This window comes from Elephas maximus, chromosome X (genome assembly GCF_024166365.1).
Source record: "Elephas maximus indicus isolate mEleMax1 chromosome X, mEleMax1 primary haplotype, whole genome shotgun sequence".
Lineage (NCBI taxonomy): Eukaryota > Metazoa > Chordata > Mammalia > Proboscidea > Elephantidae > Elephas > Elephas maximus.
The window spans coordinates 56,568,658-56,590,076 of NC_064846.1; the positions used below are offsets into that span (position 1 = coordinate 56,568,658).

At 42.3% G+C, this 21,419-nt stretch overlaps 1 protein-coding gene across 4 annotated transcripts; it reads right to left on the bottom strand.

The window, feature by feature from the left end:
* Positions 1–11,000: 11,000 nt before the first annotated feature.
* Positions 11,001–15,729, bottom strand: ARMCX3 (armadillo repeat containing X-linked 3). 4 transcript variants are annotated; one of them, XM_049872774.1, is made up of 5 exons: positions 15,592–15,729; positions 14,979–15,058; positions 14,674–14,741; positions 14,332–14,403; positions 11,001–14,043 (listed from the first exon to the last, which is right to left on the bottom strand). In XM_049872774.1, exon 5 carries the CDS (start codon positions 13,895–13,897, stop codon positions 12,758–12,760), a length of 1,140 nt encoding a protein of 379 aa, XP_049728731.1. In that variant the 5' UTR covers positions 13,898–14,043; positions 14,332–14,403; positions 14,674–14,741; positions 14,979–15,058; positions 15,592–15,729; the 3' UTR covers positions 11,001–12,757. The 4 variants fall into 4 exon arrangements, with proteins under 4 accessions (XP_049728731.1, XP_049728729.1, XP_049728728.1 ...); XM_049872772.1 differs by having other exon boundaries at positions 14,674–14,738; positions 14,979–15,086; XM_049872771.1 differs by having other exon boundaries at positions 14,979–15,086.
* Between the last annotated feature and the right edge of the window lie 5,690 nt (positions 15,730–21,419).

Consider the following 21,419-nt stretch of genomic DNA (forward strand, 5'->3'; position numbering starts at 1 on the left):
GAAGGAAAAAGTTGATGAATACAATGAATGTCACTGAAATGTACATGTGAAGCATGTTGAAATGGCACCTGTTTTGTTACATATGCATTCACCACAAAAAAAGTAATGGAAAGAAATATCACGATATCTTACCTTTAACTCCCTTTTTCTGCTTTAAGCAAATGGCTACAGACTAAGACCAGAAATGAAGTAGTAAGCAATATAGAGTCTCAGACAAAACGTGGGATATTGGAGATGAGGTAGGGCAATGTATAATGACACTTCCTTCCACAGTCTGGGGTTGGAAACTAACAGCCTACAATTAACTGAGAGTATTTTCCTTTTGACAGTAGGTTCTAGGTGACAAGGTAGTTGCTCTCATAGAATGATTTCATGGGCAAGAGGAATTGGGTGGGATCAGATGTTGTTTCTAAGGACACTGAACAACTTCCAGTGACGACAATGAGCAGGAAAGAAGATGGAATTCCTGATTAAATGTGAAGAATCCTACTGCAGGAATGCCTTTCTACTTAAAGTCATCAACACCACTTGAAGAATGAGTTTAGGAACTGGCCTTTTCTGTGAAGTAATTGTAGGATCAGTTGAGTTCACCACCTTACCAGAGTTCTTTATTGCAACTGGGAACACTGGTAACTGAAATGGGTGATCTGAGAAATCCTGACCCTCCTTGGGCCTTTTGGAAATAGTTCCCACTGTTCTTCCCTTACAAGGAAAATAGCACTTTGCCTCATAGACCCTCACTGAGATTCATACTTGGAAATATGAAAACATCTTGGGTCTAAGGGTGATATTGCAATATCAGTATGAAGAAGAGAAGAATTATAGATTTTGAGTGTGCCTACGTTTAGACGAGTCCATGTTAATCATAAACAGGACTTTTACCTATTATAAATATATTGATAATATATTGACTAGCTCTAGACTTTTATTAGATATGAATGGTTAAATTTCAAGACAAACTACTAAAATAATAGAAATAGAATGTACAGTGTCTAAAGCAGTAAAGAAAAAAATGCAGTAAGAAAAAAACATTTACTCCAAAAGAAGGTGAGAAAGGAGAAAGGTGAAGGCTCAAAAAATGAAGGCAAATATAAAGCACACAGTTTAAATGTATCAGTAACAACAATAAGTGGAAATAGTCTAAACTTACTAGTTAAAACATACTGTCAGATTTTAAAAATCCAACTGTATGCTAAAGAATAAGCACATAAAACTTTGAAATAAAATTACAGGAAAAGTTATATCATGCAAGCACTAACCAAAGGGAAGATGGCATAATCAAATTAATATGAGATAAAATAGATCTTAAGATGGAAAGCATTATTAAAGATAAAGAATAGGCGAAATGTTAAACAAACTGTGGTGTATCCATACCATGGAAAACTACTTAGCAAAAAAGACGAATGAACCATTGACACACACAAAAACTTGGATGAATCACAAGGGCATTATGCCGAGTAAAATAAAAATAAGACAAAAGCCAACATCAAAAGGACACAAATTGTATGATTCCATTTGTATAACATTCTTGAAATGAAAAAAATTAAAGAGCTGGAGAACATATTAGTGGTTGCCAGATGTTAGAGATGGTGGAGAAGCAGAGGAATGGGTGTGACTGTAAAGGAGTAGCATAAGGGAGATCTTTGTGGTGATAGAATGGTTACGTATTTTGACTGAAGTAGTGAGATAATTGTATCAATGTCAATTTCGTAGTTTTGATATTGTACTATAGTTGTGGAAAGTTTAACCATTGGGGGAAACTGGGTGAAGGGTATATGAAAAAAAAAACCATTGCCATCAAGTCGATTCCAACCCATTGCAACCCTATACATGAGACCTCTCTATACTTTGCAACTCCCTGTGAATCTATAATTATTTCCAGAGTAAAAAGCTTTTGGATGATAAAAGGTTTAATTCACCTAAAAATATAAAAACAATTCTAAATTTATGGGCATTTAATAAAGTAACCTCGAAATATACAAAGAAAAAGGTTATGGAACTATAATAAGAAATGAATAAATCTAAAATCACGCGGGAGATTTCAACAGACTTCTCTCAAGTACTTTAAGGACAAGGAGAACAAAAGAAAAGCTACAGAAATATGCTGATTTAGTGGACATAATTGGAATTCTGCATCCGATAATGAAAGAATACACATTCTTCTCAAACATACATAGAACATTTACAATAACTGGTCTTGTAATCGACCATGAAGCAGGTTTCAACACATTTTCAAAAATCAGTATCATAAAGATCACATTGTCTGACCAAAATGCAATTAGGATAGAAATCAATAACAAGATAGCACTTAAAAAACCCATGTGTTTGGAAATTTTAAAACATGCTTCTAAATAACTCATGAGTCTCTGTCATATCATAGAAATAAAAATAATACAGTATTGGTGCAAGAAGAGATAAATAAATAAATGGAAAGGCTTAGAGACAGACTTGTATACATGTGGAAACTTAATATCCTATAAAACTGGTACCACAAATTAATGGAGAAAGGGTGAACTGTTAAGTATAAGGTCTTGGGAAGACTGGCTCATTATTTTGAAGAAAAATAAAACTGGATCCTTTCCTAACACCAAGTATAAATCTGAACTCCAGAGGATGAAAGGCCTAAATATGAAAGGTAAAATTATAAAGTAAATAGAAGATAATATAGAAGATCCACAATCAACAGCCACGGAAGCAGCAGTCGAGAAATCAAAAGGCGCATTGCTTTGGGCAAATCTGCTGCAAAGGACCTCTTCAAAGTGTTGAAGAGCAAAGATGTCACCCTGAAGACTAAGGTGCACCTGACCCAAGCCATGGTATTTTCAATCACATCATATGCATGTGAAAGCTGGACAATGAATAAGGAAGACCGAAGAAGAATTGACGCTTTCTAATTGTGGCATTGGAGAAGAATACTGAATATACGACGGACTGCCAAAAGAATGAATAAATCTGTCTTGGAAGAAGTACGACCAGAATGCTCCTTGGTAGCGAGGATGGTGAGACTTTAGGATGCGAATCACAGCATCACACCATTACGTAAATTAAAAATTCATGCATACACAATAATGTCAGTTTTAAAAGAACTCAGACAAACAAAAATATACACATCAAATATATTAGAACCGTTGTCTCTAAGGAAGAGGGTGAAAGTAGGAAGCAGAGGCAAGGAGTGAACATTAAAATTTGTACTTAACCAGTTGCTGACTCATGGCAACCCCATGTGTGTCGGAGTAGAACTGTGTTCCATAGGGTTTTCAATGGCTAATTTTTCAGAAGTAGATGGCTAGGCCTTTCTTCTGAGGCACCTCTGAATGGACTTGAACCTTTAACCTTCTGGTTAGCAGCCAAGCGCATTAACCATTTGCACCACCTAGAGGCCCCATGATTTGTACTTACTTTCTCCTATTTTCCAGTATTATTGCAGCCCAAAAGATAAGCATCAGCATGCAATCTTTTACCATCAGAAAAAAAAGCAATAGAGTTATTTTCATTGGAAAATTTACAAGGAATCTATTTGGGGAAAAAAAATCTATCATAAAAAAGATTTTCAACTTAAGAGGGAGGCACCACTTCATGAAAGTGCCTTAGTCCAATTAAATTTTCACAAATGTATTGTTTTTCTACACAAGAAGTATTTCTAAACATGCTAAGGTATTTGATAAGTTTTTAGACTGAATCCTCCTAAACAGTGAGATTTAGCTCTCAACCAAGGGAAGAACTGTGAGGTTGAGGCAGCTAATGATCTGATCCTTCCTGCCCTGTCAAGAGTTGGGGAAGCTTCTGCTCCCCCACCCCTCCCATATTCCAGAGCCTCTTATCCCCTGCCTTCAGGCTCTTGATTCTGTTGCTCACTCCAAAAATATACACGGACAGATGACCAAGTTGATGACCTGAGTAGATGCCTTTGGCTCTTTCCTTCCTTTCCTCCCACTCTTCCTCCCTCCACCAAGTTCCCACAGAGGTAACTCAGAGGAAACATAAAAAAAAAAAAAAAAAAACCTTTGCCATCTAGTAAGTTCCAACTCATAGCGACTGTATAGGACAGAGTAGAACTGCCTCATAGAGTTTCCAAGGAGCACCTGGTGGATTTGAACTGCTGACCAGAGGAAGCACAGAAGGGATTATTCCCACTTACCTCTGCAGCTGATGGTTTTCAAGAAGCCTGGAAAGGTGATTGCTGTGGGGAGAACCCTCCAGGCCTGCCTGCTATCTCCCCTTACTCATGGTGCCCAGGTGGAAAACTTCCTAGATGCTGTCTGCTACCTTTTACCTGTACTGAGAGGTGCAGCCTGCTTGGTCGCTCATCTTTGAACTCTGCATCTCCAGGAACCCAGGAGGAGCCTAGATATGCTGCAGGATTGCTGCCTGCCAATCCACCTTCTCCCCAGTGACCCCTCAGCCAGACTTGGGCCAGTGTCCAAGGAAATCACTTGCTAATGATGCTGATTAACTTAGATCAGGTGTTCTAAACTGGCCAAGTCTATGAATTCCTGGAAACTTATGTAAAGTTGTGTGTTGGTGGTAGAGGGAGGCTGTATGTGGATTTTTCATAAAGAAAGGCCATAATTACCAAGTGTGGAAGGGTGACCCCCAAAATAATACTGATCTTTCGCCCAGAAGTTCTATGTTTAAATTTGTTCCTAATAGGATATTTTTATTTTGTTTTGGTAATAAAATTAATGCATAGTCATTGTAAAAATATTCAAACAATGCAGAAATGTTTTCTTTTATTCATTTAATAAGTTTTTATCAATCATCTGTGCAAGACACTAAGAACACACTGGTGAGAAAAACAGACTAGGTCTTCACATTCATGAAGCTCACAGACTAGAGGGGGGTATACATTAATCAAATAATCACAAATACGTGTATAATTATAATTCCATATATGTACAAGGAATTCCTGGTGGCAAAGTGGGTAAGAGCTACAGCTGCTAACCAAAAAGTCAGCAGTTCAAATCCACTAGGCGCTCCTTGGAAACCACATGGGGCAGGTCTACTCTGTCCTATAGGGTCACTATGGGTCAGAATCGACTGGATGGCAATGAGTTTGGTTTGGGGGTTATATTAATACTTATAATTGCCATTTTGTCCTACCATTCCACTGGGGTGGCTGAAATTAAATCCATGCAAGATCTATTATTTTCCCCATGGTTGGGTTTCAGCTCAAGAATGCTTACAAAGTGCCTTAGAGTTGTTCAAGGAAAAGGTCCATGTGGTCCTAGTATCATTGTTCTACACAATTCACTACTCTCATTCCTTCTTCATGGTCCCTTCAGATATGTGAGCTCTCTATTTTGCTTCTGTGTCATCCCTGAGGGATTGGTACTTTCTCTGCTGCTGTTGGGCCATTGCCATGCTAGGATAGAAAGCTTGGTAGGAACCTATACTACCTGTCTGAAAGCAATATAAAACAGCCATCCCCCCCACCCCAACTGTCCCTGAAAAGGTATGACACAAGTCACCTACACAATCCAGTCCAACTAACATATCCTAGGAACTTTCTAGTCAATAGAAGAGTGAACTGACTTGGAAAGCTTTCCCCTTCCCACTTCAAAATTCACAGAAATGATAGAATATGTATCCCTCTAAAAATAGTAATATGGTCAAGTTCATAATCATGAAATGAAAATCTCCGAAAAAAGAAAGAATTAACAGCAGAGCAGGAGCTAAAGACAAATAAATGGATATTGGCTTTAAGGGCTGGGGACCAGTGTTTTAATTCCACATAAGGACAGGAGGCGATGTCTCTAAGCAGGGGAAGATGGAAATCTGGTACTGAGCTCCTTTCTAAATCCAGGCCCGCCTGAAGTGCAACCAGGACATTAAATCATGATTAGAAAAACCTTCCCCACACCAAAGATAGTAAGATACTTGACAAGAAATATAATTGTGTTCTGTGTGAGACCACGGGTGGATAAGGAGCCCTGGTGGCACAGTAGTTAAGCACTCGGCTGATAACTGAAAGGTTGGCAGTTTAAACTAGCCACTCCAGGAAGATCTGCTTCCATAAAGATTTACAGCCTTGAAAAGTCCATGGGGTGGCTCTACACTGTCCTATAGGGTCACTATGAATTCTACTCGACGACAATGGGTTTTAGGAGGTTTTTTAACGGATTGATAAAGAAACCCTGGGAGCCATCGGAACACAGGCCAACTCTATCCATAGGCATGGAATTGAATTCACAGCTTCTGCATGTGAAGGAACCCAAATGCCATAAACTAACATAAATATTAATCTGCAACTGCCTAATACTCTGTCAAATAATCACACATATAAATGTGTTGTTGTTAGGTGCCATCGAGTCAGTTCTGACTCACAGCGACCCTATGCACAACAGAACGAAACACTGCCCGGTCCTGAGCCATCCCCACAATCGTTGTTATGCTTGAGCTCATTGTTGCAGCCACTGTGTCAGTCCACCTCGTTGAGGGTCTTCCTCTTTTCCGCTGACCCTGTACTCTGCCAAGCATGATGTCCTTATTCAGGGACTGATCCCTCCTGACAACATGTCCAAAGTATGTAAGATGCAGTCTGGCCATCCTTATTTCTAAGGAGCATTCTGGCCACACTTCTTCCAAGACAGATTTGTTCGTTCTTTTGGCAGTCCGTGGTATATTCAATATTCTTCCCCAACACCACAATTCAAAAGCATCAACTCTTCTTCGGTCTTCCTTATTCGTTGTCCAGCTTTCACATGCATATGATGTGATTGAAAATACCATGGCTTGGGTCAGGTACACCTTAGTCTTCAGGGTGACATCTTTGCTCTTCAACACTTTGAAGAGGTCCTTTGCAACAGATTTACCCAACGCAGTGTGTCTTTTGATTTCTCGACTGCTGCTTCCATGGGTGTTGATTGTGGATCCAAGTAAAATGAAATCCTTGACAACTTCAATCTTTTCTCCATTTATCATGATGTTGCTCATTGGTCCACTTGTGAGGATTTTTGTTTTCTTTATGTTGACGTGCAATCCATACTGAAGGCTGTGGTCTTTGATCTTCATTACTAAGTTCTTCAAATCCTCTTCACTTTCAGCAAGCAAGGTTGTGTCATCTGCATAACGCACGTTGTTAATGAGTCTTCCTCCAGTCCTGATGCCCTGTTCCTCTTAATACAGTCCAGCTTCACGGATTACTTGTGCAGCATACAGATTGAATAGGTATGGTGAAAGAATACAACCCTGATGCACATCTTTCTTGACTTTAAGCCAATCAGTATCCCCTTGTTCTGTCCGAACAACTGCCTCTTGATCCATGTAAAGGTTCCTTATGAGCACAATTAAGAGTTCTGGAATTCCCATTCTTCGCAATGTTATCCACAGTTTGTTATGATCCACACAGTCGAATGCCTTTGCACAGTCAATAAAACACAGGTGAACATCCTTCTGGTATTCTCTGCTTTCAGCCAGGATCCATCTGACATCAGCAATGATATCCCTGGTTCCACATCCTCTTCTGAAACCGGTCTGAATTTCTGGCAGTTCCCTGTTGATATACTGCTGCAGCCATTTTTGAATGATCTTCAGCAAAATTTTGCTTGCGTGTGATATTACATGTTTAATCTCAAGTGTAATATTCTATCTCTAACAATAAATAAGAAATCATCTCCAAACAAAAGAAGAAATGACACTCTCTTTCCAGGATTCCAGTCAGGGAGTACATAGAAATGTTTAATAGCTTTTTGTGTCTGTCACCCCACCCCTTAGTAAATCATTATATATATTCTTCTTTTTGACTATTCAGAGGTTTCCCTTGGGTACATAAGTAGAATGAGTCCACTGGGAAATGGTATCTGTCACAATCTCTATCTAGCTTATTTGTTTGCACCTTGCTTTCTCCTAGACACTAAATCCTGAACACATCTCTTTTATGCTACAACTAAGATGATCAATATACAGTAATGGTAGTTGCAGCACTGTGCCTGTTAGGTGAAATATTAGAGACCTGGAAAGGGAAGAGGGAACAGAGTGGGAAAACGGATGAATTATGAGTAAAAAAAAAAAAAAAAACAAAATGAATTATGGGTAGAAGTGTAAAAAGACTTTCTGAAAATCTTTAATCTATCTCTCAGGTAGACATCTCTAAACCAAAAAACCAAACCCACTGCCGTCGAGTCGATTCCGACTCATAGGGACCCTATAGGACAGAGTAGAACTGCCCCGTAGAGTTTCCAAGGAGCACCTGGTGGATTCGAACCGCCGACCTTTTGGTTAGCAGCAGTAGCACTTAACCACTATGCCACCAGGGTTTCCAGACATCTCTCGGTATGTCTAAAGAACAATATATGAAGCAAAGCACTGACGCAGCAGTGAATAAACACAGAACCATGAAACTGATTTCGATCAAATCTCACTCAAATCCTAGTCCTGCTCCCACAAGACCTTCCTAGGAATTTTCAGTTCTCCAAAATTCTCCAGTCTCTTGTATTATTTCCATAGGTCATTAATCATATTCATTGTGCATTTCAAAATTTATATTATCTGCCACTGAAATGGAGCCCTGGTAAAATATTATGTTTTGGGCATTATGTTTTGATAAGAGAGCTGAATCCCATCCTTGTAAAATCACTTTGAGCAAAATTTGAACTGAGATAGGACCCTCCCCTATTCCTAAAACAGTTAAATGAGAACAAAACAGCAGGCTTTTCTCTGAGTTTTCCAATTTCCTTAGCTGCTCAGGAGCAGCCATCGTGTCTAAAGAGAGGATCCTGCCTCCTCCCTGTCCTCATGAACAAGTTCACCACGACAATCCCCCAAAAGTGTGAGAGTGATAATGTCCAAAGTGAAAACATTAGGACATTGGTGTGTAGCCCGACCCTGTGACCGGCCTGGATCAGGCAGTTACGCAACTGTCTCACACAGCACTTCTCTCAAAGTCCAGAAAAGCCAGGTGGGGGACATCAAAACTGCATGCAGTGCACGGAGGGCTGTGTCAGTCTAAGGCTAGTTCATTCTTTCCCAGTCTCTGTTCAACAAGGGTTCCAAAAAATCTTGGTATTCAGTTGCAACCAGAGTCACCTTATGACTATAACAACGACAATTACTATTCCGTATTAAATGCCCAATGGTGCATGAGAAAGGAGGCCTGGTTGCACAGTGGTTAAGCAGCGGTTCTGCTAACAGAAAGGTTGGCAGTTTGAACCCACCAGTCACTCCATAGGAGAAAGCTGTGTCAATCTGCTTCTGTAAAGATTACAGCCTTGAAAACCTTATGGGACTATTCTACTCTTGTCCTATAAGGTTGCTATAAGTTGGAATCAACCCAACGGCAACAGGTTTGTTTTTGGTGTGTGCGATAGTTTCATGAGAATTAAAGGGTCATCTCGAAAGACACAGAAGCACATCAACCCCTAAAAACTATCACCAATTATCTCTCCGGGAGGAAATAAAAAAGTATGAGGGAGGAAGAAAGAAAAATGAGAAGGGACAACCAAACCAAATCCACTGCCGTTGCGTAGATTCTGACTCATAGCAACCCTATAGGGCAGCTCCATAGGGCTTCCAAGGCTGTAAATCTTTAGAGGCAGACTGCCACATCTTTCTCCTGAAGGCTTGTGCCCCTGCCTCGCTGTGGCTTTTTATTATCATTGTTGTGTGCTGTAGAGTCAATTCCGGCTCACAGCGACCCTATAGGTCAGACTAGAACTGCTCCATAGGGCTTTCTGGCTGTAACCTTTATGGGAGCACATTGCCAGGTCTTTTCTCCCACTCGTGTGTTCAAACCGCTGACCTTCCTGTTAGCAGTCAAGCACGTAACCATTGCGCCACCAGGGCCCCTTGGCTTCTTATTACTGGGAAGTTAATGTCATGTTCACCCCAGCTGCAAGAGTCACTCAGCACCTCAAGATCAACATGCCTTGAAATGAATATTTCTCAGATGCTCAAGTTGCATATCTGGGTCAGGGGACAAGTTTGCAGTCATTGCCTCTATTTTCTCAACTATCTCTAGTAAATATTTATTATTATTTATTATTTTTGTGAGGAAAAAATTAAATCAGATTCTGAAAATGTATCTGCAGCATGATCCAACCTCATGTGAAGAATATATAGATATATGTGTAGTAAAAATGTCTGGAAGGGTATACACTCAGTTTCAATTCTGTCCTGCTCTCCACAGCTGTCACAGTCCCTTACAGAATTCTATTTGCAGCCCTCGGCCCTTCACTCTGCATCTTCTCTCTGAAGGACCACATCCACTCCTGTGTCCTCAATCCCAAATCCTATCTGCAGCCCGCACTTCTCCTCTGAACTCTGATTAATGCATTCAAATGACAACAGTGTGTTCCTATCTCAATGTCCCAACAGGTACCTCAAACATTATTTTATTGTTGGTTTTTCGTTTTTTTTTGTTGTTGTTGTTGTGGTTAATTTGTGACTTAAGAGACCCCTGTGTTACACAGCAGAACTGCTCCACAGGGCATTCTTGGCTGTAACTTACAGAAGCAGATCGCCAGGCCTGTTTCTTCCATGGTGCCACTGGGTGGATTCGAACCAATCTTTTGGTTACCAGCCAAGTGCAAACCATCTGGGCTAACTAGGTACCTTTCAAACTCTATTCCCCATTTTAAGCTGGATTCATCCTCGTTCCCTCCCAAATCTGTTTCTTCCACCTAACAATAGGAGCAAGGAAAATTTTAATTCCCTTCCCCTCATCCCCGCCCCTTACAACTCGTGTCAAATGAGTCCCCACTTGTACATGGTTCAGTAGGGTCACCATACCCAATAACTGTAAACCAACCAGTCTCTGATCCTTTTGTCTACTACAGACATTAGAGTATCTAGAGACCTGGAGTTAAAACTAGTATTGAACTAGCCAGAAGATTTTACTCTTTCCTGGCCTCATACAATAAAATAGGATACCATCATCTGGCCTTCCAAACCAAGTAGGACTATGTTGTGGAGGTTGGTGAGATCATGTCTGAGGAAACACTTGGTCTCTTAAAAAAGAACAAAAACTTTATTCCTTTGAGAAACTATTTGGAAGGTTGCTTTGCAGGAATGACAGAACTCTACAAATAGTCACTTAATAAATGTTAACTTTTATTGTTTTTTTTTTAATTAAATGACACTGACACATGGCAGAATACCCCAGCAAAACAAAGGTCAACCAAAAAACTATCAACCCTGCATTCTAAGGAATTAAGGGTGCTCACTTTTCTCGATTAACTGCTATGTGCCAGAACATTGTAAGTACTTTGCATGTATTACTTCATTTAATCCTCATGACAAGGCCCATCTTCTCCACTTATCTGTCATTTCAGAGAGGAAGCTTCGATTTCAGAGAGGAAGCACTGAATTTTTAATCCAAATGTTTTTTCCACTCAGTACATACTCCAGTCGATCACCTGCTTCATTCCCAATACTTTTCTTTTTCAAAAATTTCCTAAAAATCAATGCTCATTATAGGTAAATGAGAACACATAGATGAATAAAAAGTAAAAAGGTAAAAATCACTCATTTCCCACCCAGAGATAAGACTGTTTGGGTATCTATATTTCCAGAGTTTGTAATGTCTATTTAAACATATGCTTTACTATTAAAAAAAAAGTGCAATCATACTATGATTACTGCTATCTAACTCTACCTTTCTCACTCAACAATGCATGGTGAATATCTTTTCCTGGCAATGTAAATTTTCATCAACATATTTATTGCATTCCACTGTGTGAACATGCCATAATTTATTTAACCCACCCAGTGTACTAGACACTTAGGTTGTTCCCAATTTTTACTACTTTAGATAGCACTAGGATGAACAGCCTTGTACATATACTGTTTGGCCAATTATCCAGTTATTTACTTAGGACAAATTCCTGTGAGTCAAAGAGTTTACATGTTTGAAGCTTATGCTATATATTACCAAATGGCCCTCCGCAAACCTGGTGCCAGCGTAAACTCATTCCCATTGCCAGGGTTTGAAAGTGTCCATTTTGCCACGCTCTTTCCAACACTGCACAGTAGGAGAGAAAGATTTTTATATGGGTCCCAAATATTCTATCTAGTTGAAAATATTTAGAGGCTCTCAGTGTTCAATGAGATAATATTCAAACAGCTTTCCACAAACTAGCCTCATCCAGCCCTCCAAATGTATGCCCTACTCCCACTTCCCACACTCTCCACTGTAAACAGATTGGTTTCCTCACCGAAACAGGGTTCCTACCTCTATGCTTTTCTCACCCCATCCTCCCTCACTCCTATCTCCTCCAAGAAGCTTTAGCTGACTATCCTTACCCACAGAAACCTCTGTCTCCTCTGTACTCTGAGAGTGCACATTTGACAACAAGCATACGCTCAAGCTATTCTGTTATCTTTCTGTCTGTACGTTTCTTATCTCTTCAACTAGATTATAAACCAAAAGACAAAGATGGTTTCTGTCGTTCTTTCCCTTTTTTTCCTTCCCCTTTTCTTTCCACAATTCTATTGATGAGACACGAATGAAGTCAATGCAAATGACAGAAAGGAGCTCACTTACGATGAATTGGTTCACTGTCACTTATGCTGAGAAAATAGAAAAAACATTTCCATCTAGGCAGCAAGATAAAAAGCAACAAACATGTTTTCAGAACAAGTATAATATTCATTCATCCAGCTGAAACCTGAAGGCCAACTTGGAAAATATCAGCATTGATGATACAATATGATATTCATTATTCAAAATTGGCAGCTGAAAGGATTCCTTTACCAAATAAACAAGGTGGAGAAAAGGACTAGCTTATAATACACATTGCTTCTAGACTGCAAAATTAAGACGTTATTCCTGGCTCTTTGGAAACATATGCTCAGCCAGTTTGGCCATGAATTTTCCAATTTTTACTTTCACCAAAAAATCATGGTGACTTTCTATTCCCAAAACCTTATCAGCACATACTTGAAATTCTTTAAAAAAGAAAAAAAGTGAACCTTCGCCGAAGTGGTTCTGAGTAGGTTCATTTTCTTCCCATTTAAAATTGTCACTTATATTCTCAAATATGATCAAAAGTTTAAGAATAATATCTTTGTTCTCCTTCTTATTAAAGAGGGAACCCAGTGAAGACGGTACTTGGGCCCTGAGCAGTTCTCTAGTCATGGCTGGATTTTCAGCCAGATTCAAAAGGAGTTTCAAAACCTGAAGCTTGGTTTCTTCATTTCCTGCTGAAAATAAACGAAAAAAGTCTGAAATGGAATTAGCAAGCATGTGCTGATGCTCATTGGTAACAGTCATATTTGTAAGCAGTCTTAGTCCAGCCAGCTGCACAGATGAGTTCAAGCGAGACGTGACTGTGTCGTCACACACTTGATTCATGTATATCTTAAGCCTGCGCTGATTTTCAGCATTCACGCTCAAGTTATTCAGAACAATTAAAGCTTTTTCCTTAACTATGGGATCGCGGGTATTGAGAATCTTTGCAACGATTGGGAGACCACCCAGATCCCGAATAATGTCTCTATTAAATGCATAAGCAGCATTGTTACCCAGAGCAATTAAAGCTGCTTCAAGAATATAAGGCTTTTCAGACATCTCAACCAAGCAAAGAACTTTTTGCAGCTCTAGAGGGGACAAAATAGTATCATCTGAATTGGGGGAAGCCCGTTTCTGGACGGCCCGACGTGCCCGGGTGGCCCTGGCCCTGGCCCTGGCCCTAGCTCTGGTCCCGGCCTCAGTCCCAATCCGGGCCCAAGGCGGGTACCATACAACGCCCTTGTTCTCATTGTTGTCGTCATCATCATCAGACCAGTCGTTGTACCTGCCCCCAGAACAGTCGCCAGTATCATCCATATCCCCAGACCCGCCCTCAGCCATTTTCTCTTTGTTCTGTTTTCTTCCTCTGGTCAGTCTATAAATGCAATAGCAGGCACCAGCCCCGATCACCAGTCCCGCTGTCACCCAGCCTACTTTCCTAGCGTAGCCCATGCAATCGTCCCTGACAATAGCAGGGACCAAGGAACAGAGTAGTCACTCAGGCCGGGGGAGGATGGCTGTGGGCCTGGATTTAGGCCTGTGGAGGGTAGTAGTCTTCAGCCACTTCAAGGCCACAACAGCTGATACTGCAGGTGGACCTAAGAGTGGAGGAATGAAACGGAATTTGACTTTCGCTTCTCTTTGTGTCCTCCCAAGAGGAGAGTTGCACCAAGGGACAGGAGAGTAGTAACTGAGTGCTTGGTGTCAAAGGTGGATTGTTAAACTCTCTCTACGCCCTTCATTTCACCCTCTCCCAGCACCGCCCCCCTCCCAGCTCACTCCCACCCGGACCTAGATAAAAGCAATGGAGCCCAGGGACTCTGCTAGGGCTCAGCCCCACCCCTCGCCCCTCAGCCATTCCCAGGGAATAGCACCCTTTCACTAACCTCCACAAGACAGGGCAGTTTGCTCCTTCTTCCCTCCCCTGGAGGTGTGCCACGCCCAGCAACCCTTGGGATCTGCAGAGAGACCAGAGCCAGTGAGGACTGAGGGCTCCATGCACAGACTAGTACCCTGTTCCCCTGTCAGTTTCCCGATTCACAATCCGATTGTCATTTTCTTTAACCTCTCTACCCCTCTACTCCATTCAAAACATGCTCATGCCTGCCCCTCTCCCTTAGCCTGAAATGGGAGGGATGGAAGGAAAATAAGGCAGCAGCGGATGAGCTGGTCCAAACTTCAGCTGATCTCCGGCCCCCCCCCCAGACAGCCCCTACCTCCACACCAACCTCGACTGCTGATGGGGGGGAAACTTCCTCCCTCGCTTCAAGCGGTGCCACCTGCTACAGCAGACCTGCTGGATGACAGATCGAAAACATGGGGACTAACTGCTGGATGAGAGAGGAGGATTATGAACAAACTATCTGATAGGTTTCCCTCCTGCCACCCTCTCCCCTCTTCCCCAACGCACGCCATTTCCCCACAGTCCCGGGAGTGAGAAAAATACTCAGACTCAGAGCTGAACCTAGATTACCATCTCTGGTTTCTCCCCACCCCCACGCCCGCCCCTCCTGGGGTCCGCAGATGACCTTACCCTCAAATCGACCTTCACCGATCGAGGTTGATTTCCTTCCTCTTCTCTTGCCCAGCGTTGTGCCGAAACCTACGTAAAGACTGGCCACCCGAGAGAGGATCGGACCCACTAGACACAGAGCCACGGTCAGGAAGCCACAGACACAGACAGAAAGACGGGAAACAGCCGCTACTGAGTGCTTGCTGGACGGACCAGTCCCCAGAACACGAAACTCTTTTCAAATTCGGAGGCCCGATTGTCAAAGGGTTCCCACCCTTATTACCTCTCTCGGGGCTCCGCTAACACACCGCGTTGCACCCCACCACCTCCCCATACCCAGCTTTACCCGCCGGCACTGTCCTGGTAAACTGGGAGCCAACACCCAGGCTGCAGCTCCCTTTCCGGATTGCAAGCCTCTGCTCCCAGCAGATTCCCACCTCCAGATCTCTGGGCTCCACCCCAAATATGCCCCTGCTCACCGTTTCGAAGCATCTAAACGGCCTGCGAGCGGGACATACGTCTCGGACAGCGGGAGGCGAGGGGGAGAGACGGACCAAGGCGCCCCAGGACCCGCGACGGTCTCCGCCCTACGCCTTGGGCTAACCCCACCTTATGGAATCTCCTAGGCACTGACCTGCAAGAATCCGGGACAATTGCCTTCTCCTCCTCCTTCTTCCCCCTGCAGCAGGCCCGCCCGCCCTCAGGGCAATGGGGAGCTGGTACTCAGACGGGAACAACGACCAGGACAAGAAGGACTTCTGCACACGTCAGCTCTTGGTCACGTGAGAGCTACGTCATCCACCAACTCGGGTCCCCAATTTCCCCTCCCACCAGCAGTGCGGCAGAAGAGGGCCCGCCCCCCTCCTTTCCTTCCCCTGTACTCGGCCTTGTCACTTCTTTCCTCCTCGCTAATCCCATCTCCCTGTGGTTGTATTCGCCTTCCTTTGACTACCAGAAAGGGACAGCATCCTCCCCTGGGGCTACTGGCTACTTGTACTTTTTTTTTGAAATTTTACCTCCTCCTTCCTGGGCTCCTGGGACAGCAGACTCTCCCTCCACCTCCTCTCCTTCCAGCTATTAATGTCTACCATTTCCTCTGAAATCTAGTCCTAGATCTGAAATGCACAAGCCATCGGAAAAGGAGGCCTAGGAGTGAGAGTGTGGTTTTTACTTTCTTAATACTTTTTTGTTCTTTTTGTCTGCCCCTGCTCCCACCTCCAGTCTGCATTCTTTCTATGAGAAAAAAAAAAATACAATAAAGCTATTTTCATTTGAGTGGGAAAAAAGGAGGAGTGGGAGATTGACGTTAGGTGATGGCCTCCAAAAGTTCCACATTTTCTCCCTTTACGGGCAGCGTTACCCACTTCACTTAAAACAATCTTAATGTTTTCTGGGCCCTGGCACATAACACAACCCTGAACAAGCTAACTAATCATTGCGTCTGAGAATTTGTAAATCTTCTGGCTAGGCTGGTCTTTTACATGGGAAAGCTACAGACTTTTGCCCCCATCTGTTATCAAGGAAGAGGCATTGAGCCCTCAGAAGCCAGAAGCACAGAAAAGGTGGAGTAGAAATCACAACTTCTTGGTGGGTATCTATAAGATAAAGAAGCACGCACACTGACAAAGTGAGTGACCTGCAAAGACCATTACAAGATAGTCTTGGGTAGAAGTAGAAAATATCACCTTGAAATGAAATAGATATTGAGGAACACTGAGACCAAGACAAAATTGGCTGAACTCTGCATCTAGCAATAGAGTGAAACTCTTCCACTGACTGGTTTGATGATCTCAATGATACATCTATCATCAATTATTTAACTTTTTTTTTTTAAATGGGAGAAGTAATAATGTCAGAACAGGGCCTGTGTATAACTTTTAAAAATCTACAGACAATATGAGAGTAAATCAAGAGTCTGCAGAGTTTGGGAACAGGTAAAGCTCCAAGAAAATTCATATCGAGTAACTTCTGGAAGGCAGTACTAGGATATGATTGAAATTTAGTAAACAGAAACCACATCAACTATATGGCTCTGTGTTTACAGATATATCATGTGAAGGGAATTATTTAAGCATAGAAATATATGAAAAGGAAAGTCAGAGTGAAATGTTGGTAGTTTCCAACCCAAGCACTGTCTGGGGAGAAGCCTTGGCTAAGATAAATGGAACATTTAGCTTTCCTTGCCAGAGCCATCCCCATGATGTGTAAGTGCTTCAAGCTCCCTTAGCTGAAAGCTACTTCTTAAGGTGAACCGACTGTCCTTTCTCTGATCGCAGGCTCACCAAGCAACCTTCTGAAGATGTGACTTCCCAAATAGTAGCTTGCCTACATGGAGAGAACAGGCTGACTGACAAAAACCTCCAGTACCCCCTCACAGTTGTATTTCTCAGGGTAAATTATTCAGCTAGTACTCTGTTAAGACTTAGCTTCCCTCATGGCCTACTTACAGAGACAGAATGCAGAGATCCATGGGTTTGAGCATGCAAATCTAAATTTATGGAAGTTTCTGTGAATGGGAGACTTCCCTTGACAGAGGCATTTGCTCTTATTGTACAGAGTCAGAGGTTGATCACTTAACACTGAGGACAAGACTGAACTGGAGATACAACCTTGTGGTATCCTGTCAGGGAAGCTAGGTGGCCTTGGGTCAAAGGACAACCGTGTGTATCACTATTTCTGAACTGTACCCCCCTAATGTTAGGTTACACTACAATTAAGATATGCTGTGGTCCATAGGGAAACCCTGGTGGCGTAGTGGTTAAGTGCTACGGCTGCTAACCAAAGGGTCGGCAGTTCCAATCTGCCAGGTGCTCCTTGGAAACTCGATGGGGCAGTTCTACTCTGTCCTATAGGGTTGCTGTGAGTCGGAATCGACTCAACGGCACTGGGTTTTTGGGCTGTCGATAGGCCCCCAGTGCTTCAATCACAGCTAGACAAAGGTTTACTATCCAAAGCAGGTAAAAAAAAAAAAATTGCTGTCAAGTCGATTCCAACTCGTAATTCATAATGACCCGATAGGATAGAGTGGAACTGCCGCATAGGGTTTCCAAGGAGCACCTGGTAAATTCAAACTGCCAACCTTTTGGTTAGCAGCTGTAGCACTTAACCACTATGCCAGAAAAAAAAAAAATTTTTTTAGGGCTCCTACAAATAAACAACGTTTGAAATAGTTCATATTTCTCTCTGGGAAAAGAAGTTCATTTTACATTTGATATACCTTTTCATTTTCCCACCAAAAGGCTGGACATGTGACCAAAACAGGCCAACCAAATGCTCTCTTGCTAAAATTTGAATCTTGAGCAGAGAGATAAAAAGCTGAAAATCATTGGAATTATGGTATCCTGACAAAACCATCTATCAATTCCTGCTACCCAGACCCCTGAGAGCTGACCCTGGTTGTCAACATTCTCTCATTGTTTAAGTTAACCAGGTTTGGGTTATATTGCTTGCAACCAAAGAAGCTTAACTAATAATCAATATCCCAATGCAGAAAGTAATATCATTTTTCAAGATAACAATCCTCTATAATGTATTTTCCTCACCCTCTCCAATTCCATCAGTGTTACCATCTGCAGACCCCTTTTTTGTTTTCAGGCACTATACAGCATACCACATTTGACCACATACTGATTTAAGCCAAAACATTCCTTTTGGCTGTGGCTTCGCATACTCTTTTGCAGGCTCAGGAACTTTTAACAGGCGTGTTTGAAATATTGCTTAAGGATTTTTCCCTTTTTGCTTTTGAAAGAGTATGGCAGGCATAAACATGCCCCGAAATAAATGTTAGTAGATCTATAATGGAGAGCAAAGTCATTTTTAAGTACTAGTTCCCAGGTTCCTTGGTAGGAATTATGGGTCAGAATGACAAAGTGAGAGAAATGAAAAGGTTGTCACGCCTGTGGGGTTTTTAGATAGAGATTCAAACCTGTAAATTTTCTGACAGACTGTGGGAGAATGGGGGTCTGAGGAGTGGGAGTCATACACTGAAATAACTGGAGAATGTACAAAGGGGGATATTTTATTACTAGCGAGGAGAGGTAAAAGTGAAGTGTTTGTCCTTGAAGCCTGACGGAGGGTTGTGAAAATGAGTCCTTATTATAGAACCATGTCTATGACAAGACACCTGTCTTTGCTAAGCGTTACATACTTTTTAGTCCTTTCTAGTGTATATATTCAAAACCAATAAGACCCACTTATATAAGTACCTAGGAACCAAAAACCGAATGATGACCAATTAAATCTGAAATGCCTGTTTGGAAGGCGTCATAAATGGAATTTATTTGTCTAGGAGAAGCGAACAAAGGGTGATAAAAAGAACAGTCTAAATTCAAAAAGAAAGACCAGACTTGCTGGCCTGACAGACACTGGAGAAACTCTGAGAGTATGGTCCCTGGACACCGTTTTAGCTCAGTAATGAGGTCACTCCTGAGGTTCACCCTTCAGCCAAAGATTAGACAGGCCGGTAAAACAAAACAGGACTAAAGGGGCACACCAGCCCAGGGGCAAGGAATAGAAGGCAGGAGGGTACAGGAAAACTGGTAATACGGAACCCAGGGTTGAGAAGGGAGAGTGTTGACATGTCGTGGGGTTGTTAGCCAATGTCATAAAACAATATGTGTACTAACTGTTTAATGAGAAACTAGTTTGTTCTATAAACCTTCATCTAATGTACACTAAAAAAAGAACATTCCAAGGGAATGCTGGGGAAACAAATGTGGTAGTAGTCTAGGAGAGGTGGAATATAAGATTGGTGAGTGTGAATTAGAAAAATTTGAGAAAGACCAGAAAGTGGGGACATGTTCTTCTGAAAATTCACCAGCAAAACTCTGTAGGCTCCCTGGCTAGCCTCAGGGAAGGGCCTTCCTTACACTGGGGCCCCTAAAAGGGGGAGCTTCCTGCTAGGGTGTCATATTTCAGCGTTCTAAGAAAGAGGCTGCCTGGAGGGTCTATATTTAGAGTATGACTCTGGGCAGGGACAGGTGGATGTCTGGGGACTAAATTCTGCATATGTTGTCCCTGAGTTCTGGGGTTATTCTGAGGGGCTTAAGTGGGTGGTACAGTGAAACTGGAACAGAAAACAGGGAATGAAAGGGTCTCTTTCTCCTGGCGACTGCTTGGGATCCTGTCCTTCTACATGAGGGAAAAATGACCCGGACATCCAAGGGGTGTTGCAGTGATTTGCAGTCATCCACAGGCCCTCACCACCATCTCCACTGGAAAGTGCTGAGCACTAAAAAAGGAAAAAAATGTTGCTAGGGAGTCAATTCTGACTCATGGCGACCCCACATGTTTCAGAGTAGAACTGCGCTCCATAGTATTTTCAATGGCTGTAATCTTCCTGAAGTTGGCACAGCACCGCTGGGTGGATTCAAACCACCACCGATTCAGTTAGTAATTGGGCGCAAACTGTTTGCAATACCCAGGGACCTAGCCACTGCTATAGTTACATGAGTGATGGACACTGGAGATATCTCTCTCACCAGTGCCATGATAGAAGGAAAATTCCACCAGCTAAGCCTAATTTCCATTAGTGAGAAATCAGGGAATTCTCAAATTTCTGGATGATTTATGAGTTGCACCATGAAACTTCTCAACAGATTTTTTTTTCCATTTAAATTTTTTTTATTGTGCTTTAGGTGAAAGTTTACAAATCATGTCAGTCTCTCATACAAAAACTTATACACACCTGGCTATGTACTCCTAGTTGCTCTCCCCCTAATGAGACAGCACACTCCTCCTCTCCACCCTGTATTCGCCGCATCCATTCAGCCAGCTCCTATCCCCCTCTGCCTTCTCATCTCGCCTCCAGACAGGAGCCGCCCACATAGTCTCATGTGTCTACTTGATCCAAGAAGCTCACTCCTCACCAGTATCATATTCTACCTTACAGTCCAGTCCAATCCCTGTCTGTAGAGTTGGCTTCAGGAATGGTTCCTGTCTTGGGCTAACAGAAGGTCTGGGGACCATGACCTCCAGGGTCCTTCTAGTCTCAGATCATTATTAAGTCTGATCTTTTTATGAGAATTTGACGTCTACATCCCACTGCTGAACAGATTTTAAATAAAGCCCTTTTAATGGAAAGCAGGCTAATATATGAAGTGACTAATTGTAAGGTTCAGCATTCACCTGAAGGTTTCTAGGTGGTGCAAACTGGGCTGCTAACCTAAAGGGTGGCAGTTTGAACCCACTCGGTGGTACAGCAGAAGAAAAGCTCTGTCGATATGCTTCTGTTAAGACTTGTTGTTAGTTGCCATGGAGTTAACAGAACTGCTCCATAAGGTTTTCAATGTGGTCCACTACAAGCCAAAAGGTTGGCGGCTGAAACCCATCCGAGGAACCTCAGCACAGGCCTGGAAATCTGCTTCCGAAAAGGCCACAGTCTTGAAAACCCTATGAGCAGTTCTACTCTGCACACATGGGGTTGCCATGAGCCGGAATTGACTCAACCGCAAGTAACAACAG

What these genes read in the sequence shown, in the direction of transcription:
- ARMCX3 (XM_049872774.1), bottom strand. Translation starts at nt 13,897, where the DNA reads ATGGGCTACGCTAGGAAAGTAGGCTGGGTGACAGCGGGACTGGTGATC.